Source organism: Silene latifolia, chromosome X (genome assembly GCF_048544455.1).
Source record: "Silene latifolia isolate original U9 population chromosome X, ASM4854445v1, whole genome shotgun sequence".
NCBI classification, from domain to species: domain Eukaryota; kingdom Viridiplantae; phylum Streptophyta; class Magnoliopsida; order Caryophyllales; family Caryophyllaceae; genus Silene; species Silene latifolia.
Window position 1 is genome coordinate 275,442,852 of NC_133537.1, and position 6,758 is coordinate 275,449,609.

The 6,758-nt window shown below is 35.2% G+C and overlaps 1 protein-coding gene across 3 annotated transcripts; it reads left to right on the forward strand.

Annotated features, from left to right (window-relative positions):
- Positions 1-4,169: 4,169 nt before the first annotated feature.
- LOC141616792 (phospholipase A1-IIdelta-like) lies at positions 4,170-6,758 on the forward strand. Of its 3 annotated transcripts, XM_074433937.1 has the most exons (3): positions 4,171-4,769; positions 5,154-5,225; positions 5,929-6,758. In XM_074433937.1, the coding sequence occupies exons 1-3, from the start codon at positions 4,250-4,252 to the stop codon at positions 6,657-6,659; spliced, it is 1,323 nt and encodes a 440-aa protein (XP_074290038.1). In that variant the 5' UTR covers positions 4,171-4,249; the 3' UTR covers positions 6,660-6,758. The 3 variants fall into 3 exon arrangements, with proteins under 3 accessions (XP_074290039.1, XP_074290038.1, XP_074290040.1); XM_074433938.1 differs by lacking the exon at positions 5,154-5,225 and having other exon boundaries at positions 4,170-4,769; positions 5,926-6,758; XM_074433939.1 differs by lacking the exon at positions 5,154-5,225 and having other exon boundaries at positions 4,172-4,769.

Below are 6,758 nucleotides of genomic sequence, written 5' to 3' on the forward strand. Positions count from 1 at the left end.
TGAAAGAAATGAAAATATCTCATGAAAGTGAATATCTTATAAAAGTAATATGAGACTCATATATGTTCGAAGTTTGATATGAGAAAGGAAAAATTATTTATGGGTTAAAATTTTGACATCTACACTATGGCCTGAAGTTCATAGTGTTTGCAAATAGTTAAACTATGACCCGAAGTTCATAAGTATTTACATATATAAAATTATGACCTGAAGTTCATAATGTTTACAGATTTTAAAACTGTGGCCTGAAGTTCATAGTGTTTGCAATTCACATTTCTCATATGATGATTACATTTTGAGTATTAAAACAAGAATAAACTCGGGGTTTATTCAATTGGATGTCAAAGGCATATAAAACTATGGCATATGAGATTTAATAAATTATGATTTTGTTTAAGAAAATTATGTCACCGGTATTGGTAAAATACAAGAATGTGATGTGTTTATTTTGAAACACTAATATTTCTTTTGGAAGTGGACATTTATTTCACTCCTGAAAGAAAAGTGATAATTTGACCAATACATGATATATTGTGAAGTAAATGGTTGAGTAGTACAACTGATTTGCGAGTTGTTGAATTTTTTATCAACCCTGAAAGGAATAATTAATTCGTAAGTTGAATTTTGGCCAACTTACATGTATTATCATGCTAGCACATTGAAAGGTAGTGATAAGCATGCGTATGTCATAATTGTATATGTTGACGATTATAATTATTGGTCATATGAAAATACTCAAAGAGGAATATATTCCATTGGAATATAGACGAGTCTTGCCTACATTTATGAGACATCTGTTATGTCATATGTCACATCATTTATCCGGTTGAATAAAGTATTGCTAACTACAAGTTTAGCATGAGAAATATAGTCTACTAAAAATATGGTGTGTGAGAAGTGAAATTATTGAGACACAGCCAATTCTTATTAAACATTGCCATGGATTGTGGGCAATTTAGAAAGTTGACATGAAATAATTCAGATGTGACATATTAAGCCATCCGGGTTCTTATTATACCCGTTTTGATAAACCTAAAGTTTATCCTAAGGAAAATATAAGTGCTGAAAACTCTCTCATGTAAGTTTATTAAAGGCAAGACATTACACGGAGACTGAGTATATTTATTGGAGATCTGACAACTACTCGGAGTGAATAAAGAACTTAAATGTTCATGTATGGATAGACATTATATTAAGTGGCTTGTAGACACATAATAATTTTTATGAATAGATATTGTGTGGAAATCACAGTAGTTTGATTATTATATGAAATCATTGATCTCACGAATTGGGCATTATGATTTAGCACTTGAAAAACCAACTGCAGAAAACAATTAAGGTTGATATAATAATCTATTGGCCTATTAAATCTATCTGGTATAGATAGTTTTTAGCACCTTAGGGGGAGAATGATAAGGAAAAGCTGGTAAAAACAAACAAGTATGTTATCCCCAACCGGATCTGAAGTTCAACGGTTTGTTTTCACTATGAAATACATCAAATAAAGGTTCATGTAATTAGAAATGATGGTATTCATTTGGTTATAAAAATGTATTATGATACCAGTTTGATCACTTTATCAAAATGTGATATTTTAATACATTGAAATCTAGGATTTAATTATAGAGAGATTAGCCCTATATGTGGTATAGCGAGCTATATATAGATTAGTCATAGAAAATATATGTAATGAAAAATTAAATTGAACAATAACCACACGTGAAATGTAGTGTGAGAGTCATATCGGTTCACATATTTCAAGTAATAAGAAAATGACAAGCATGGGCAGTTGGTACTCCTATGGAGTATAGTAATTTGGATGTCACGAAAGTGACATAAATATTTGAATGATAATAGCTGGCCTATATAAAAAATAAATGGTACTATATATATTCAGATATCAGTGATCAGTACTGACAATATCGCAAAATGTTGAAATTACATCGATATATTTAAGGAACTGATATGCATTTGCGCGCGGAGTTTAATGGACTTGGAAATGGGGATCTTATATTTAAGTCCATTTTGATTGTCGACATATAATCTATGATTATAAATGAGCTCATGGACTAGAAGTCCGGTAATTGACTTGAAGTCAATTTAAGTTATGAATATTGGAAAAGAAAATTGTACAGTTTGCATTTTGAGTCATTATAGTAAATCATCATTGCATCTTAGTTTTAATATATATTATTATTACTGCATCTTTGTTAGAATATGTAATTTAGATATTTGTTTCATATCATATGCATGCACATGTTGATTATTTTGTTTTTAATGGAAAAATGTTTAAGGAGAAATATTATCTCATAAGATACTAAAACGAGGATAACTTTATGTAGGAGGCTCTTAAATGATCATCATATGATGATGCTTGATTAATTGAGTTTTGGGAACTCAGAATTATATATGAACTTTTACGACACGATTGAAAGGTTATCGTGATTATTTCCAAAATGAAAAATTCAAACTCTTGTAGAGTTACTTAAGGGAAATTATTATTGATTCAAGCCGAAGTTTGAGCATATGAGAATAACTATTTGAATGAGCTTCATGCTAAACATTTGAAATTAGTTTATGGTCCAGAAGTAACATAACGATTGGTAAATAATGTAGTCAAAATCTATAATGAGAATGTCAATCCATACGTATCTGGTTTAGCAAAGAAAATCGCTCAAAGGTATTGGATGATTTATTATCGGATTGATTCTCCTTAAGACAAGGATTAATGAATAATGGCTACACTCTTTTTCCCTTCGACTAGGTCTTTTGTTTTAACGGTTTTTTCCTAGCAAGGGTTTTAACGAGGTAGCACTATAAGCGCATTATTACGCTATAGTTTGGTCATGTCATCATGGTTGATTGAGATGACAATTGTTTTAGACATATAATGTTATGTCGTTTATTGAGGTGAAACTATATCACTATTGCGGAAGTATTAATTGAAATGAAGATCCAAGAGTTATTATGAAATGATTATATCTAGACCATGAGTTCTCAAAGAAATATGATATCGAAGCTGTCATGGATTTCTATTGATCGAAGATTCAAATTTGTTAACCACAATGGGTACTACTTCAATGATCGAGAAGTTATGTCAAATCATAGATCATTTCAAGATTTATCAAGTTATGTAATCATCAGGGGGAGTAGTACGCGTTGTACTCTTTTTCCTTAGCCATGGTTTTGTCCCACGGAGTTTTCCATAGAAAGGTTTTAATGAGGTAACTTATTATGCATGTTTAAAGATTAGTGTACTCTTTTACTTCACTAGTGTTTTTCCCACGGGGTTTTCTAGGAAGGTTTTTAACGAGGCATCTTCTTCAGTAATGGACATCCAAGAGGAAGTGTTATGAAATCTTATAGTATAATATTATATGGATGTCCATATCTTAGAATATTCAAGAGTGTATTATCTTATGGAAACTCTACTCTCATCGTTTGTGTATATACTTTCCCATAATGGAATAATATACAGTTCTATCTCTCTCTATATATATATATATTCTCTCTAACTTCTCTCTACAATTCTTCTGTCTTTATTTCACAGCACCCTTCATTGTTTTCCATAATTATTTAATTTCCCAAAAAAAAAGTTTTCTTCAAATCAGCCCGCAAGCCACAGGCCTTGTCCGGGTCACTCCAGCAACTAGTCGCCTGGCCCGACCAAGCTAGTCTCTTCCAAGGGCCGGTCCAGGGCCTAGCCGGGAGAGCCCAGCCCAAGACCGAATTGTTTAGGTCCGGTCTTCGGTTCACCAAAAAAATTTATTCGGTCTTCGGTCCGATATAGTCCGATTTTGGACCAATACTCACCTCTACGTGGCCGTCTCTAATCCAAATATTAGAATAATGTCGATTTGGTTGAGTTTAGACCATTTTTAAGCTACATGAAATCAAGTCATGCCCTACATTGAGTAAAAAGCGGGCCACAGGTTGGGAGAAAGAAGATTGCTATCCCCTTATCGATCCCCAAGTCGGGTTGGCTTCGCTTTACCAGCTTCTCAAGATTCGTCGGGTTAGATTTTAGATAGTTCGAGTCGGGTTGGTAACCAAATGCATCCCCCATTTGATAATTTGACATGCCTAAAGTAGCAAACAAAAACAGCACACCGACGAATAGTCAATAATTGACCCCTACCAAATAATAAGAGTCAATATGGGCACAAAGTCCCCACCTTACCCTATCTTAATTCCTCATATACTACTTGCAAAAGCCAATCCCCAACCAAACCTCCATCACCCAAAAACAATGGACGAAGGAAAACCTCTAGGCCTAACCCAACAAGGCCCAACATGGCCCGAACTCCTCGGTTCCAAATCATGGGTCGGACTCACTAACCCACTCAACAACGAGCTACGAGAGCTCGTCCTACGATGCGGCGACTTCTGCCAAGTCACCTACGACACCTTCATCAACGACCAAAACTCAGCCTACTGTGGGAGCAGCCGCTACGCTAAGGCGAATGTGCTACATAAAACCGCCTTTCCTGGGGGCGCTGACAGGTACGATGCAGTGGCGTATTTGTATGCCACTGCGCGTGTCAGCGTCCCTGAGGCGTTTTTGCTCAAGTCCAGGTCTCGGGAGATGTGGGACCGGGAGTCTAACTGGATTGGGTACGTAGCGGTTTCAAATGACGTAGCGAGTCGGGAGATGGGGAGGAGGGAGATTTATGTTGCTTGGAGAGGGACTACTAGGGATTATGAGTGGATTGATGTTCTTGGTGCGCAACTTCAGTCTGCTAAGCCTTTGCTACGTCCTCGTACTCCTGGTATGTACTCCCTTCAATTTTTTTCTTTTTTTTTTTTATTCTCTTTATTTTACATTTGGCTAATCTTTAATCGTAATACCACCATCACTTCATGGCGTCATTATGTATATTACTATACATGGTTAAGTAATTCTCCGTATACATTATACAAAGTAGTTATTTCTTGACTATACGAATTTTTGTATATATGATACGACTGTTTTGAGTCCGTATGAGTAAAACTTGAAAACAGTATACACTTTGTGACATGGTATTTGGAAAAAGCAAAAAAATAAAAATAAAAAACAACCAAAACGTTCATAAAACCAAGTTTTATATTTCCACTAGCGACGCACCTAGATGCTCCTCTTTCCCGTCTTTTGTAAAATGGTTACAATTTTACAGTTGAAAAGGTGGAAAAGGGGGAGCAGAAGAAGGTGGATACGTCCTGGTTTAATAGCTGTTTCAATTACAAAGGTCCGTATTTTCAAATTACTCCCTTCGTTCCAATCATTTGTTTGCTTTTATTTAAAATACTTCTTAGAAAGAATAAAAAAACGAAGGAAACAAATGATTAGTACGAATGGAATACTCCCTCCGTAGAGCATAATCGCTTGGGAGATTGATTTACTTGACTTTTTCTAGTGTTGCGACATAATGATTGTTTTAAGCAACTTATTGTTTATGTGGAGTAGTTGGTTCCTATAACACCACATATTGGCTTATGGCCTCCTTTTGTTTGCCTTTCATCGATAAAGATAATACACACGACAAACATCGCCCTTCCGATGGACGAAGAGCCATTAGGTTGCACCATTCTTATACATCGCCCTTCCAACTTTTCCGTTGTGCTTGAAATCCAAACTTGCAATAAGGGAGATTTCCAAATTCTATTGTGCGACCAAAAGAAAGTGACCAGTTTTTGTGTTTATAAAAAGTTACCACTTTTGGTTAAATAGTGACCACTTTTTCTGACTAAAAAATAACCATATTTTTAAAAATATTTTCATAATAAGAGGTTGTTTCTAAATATTTAATTGTCCAAGTATTTTCATAAGAAGGTGTTTCTAAATGACTAAATCCTATGCTAGTAGATGTTAGCTAATTTAGTTGTTGATGTATTTGTTCTTAGTTTTGCATTTTAATAATCCAAAATCATATTCCGTGTTCAATTAAGCAGCCAAAGATACTGGTAAGGGTAGCGACGATGATGAGGATGATAACGTGCCCAAAGTAATGCAAGGTTGGATGACAATTTACACCTCCGAGGATCCGAAATCGTCCTTCACCAAACTAAGCGCGAGGACACAACTTTTAACCAAACTCAAGCAACTCATTGAACAATACAAAGACGAGAAGTTAAGCATTACATTTGCCGGCCATAGCCTAGGCGCGTCATTATCAGTCGTAAGTGCATTCGATGTTGTAGAAAACCTCACGACCGAGATCCCGGTCTCAGCCATAGTTTTCGGTTGTCCAAAAGTAGGCAACAAAGAATTCAAAGATATGATGGATTTGTATCCCAATTTGAATGTCCTACATGTTAGGAATGTTATCGATTTGATCCCTCTATACCCCGTGAAGCTAATGGGATACGTGGATATTGGTACCGAGCTAGAGATCGACACAAGGAAATCGAGTTATCTAAAAGACTCGAAAAATCCTAGTGATTGGCATAATTTGCAAGCTATATTACATATAGTGGATGGTTGGCATGGGCCTAAGAGTGAGTTTAAGAGTGTTACTAAGCGAAGTATCGCGTTGGTTAATAAATCATGTGATTTTCTTAAGGAAGAATGTTTGGTTCCTCCGGTTTGGTGGGTTGAGAAGAACAAAGGTATGGTTTTGAATGAGTTTGGAGATTGGGTTTTGGCTGGTCCTGAGGAAGATCCAACCCCTGAGTTTGATTGATTCAAATTTTATGTTGTAATTTTAATAAGTCAAGTGTTTAATTGTATGTATGAATGTATGGTACGATGAAATTCATAAGTTATTTGTGAGGTGTTTTAA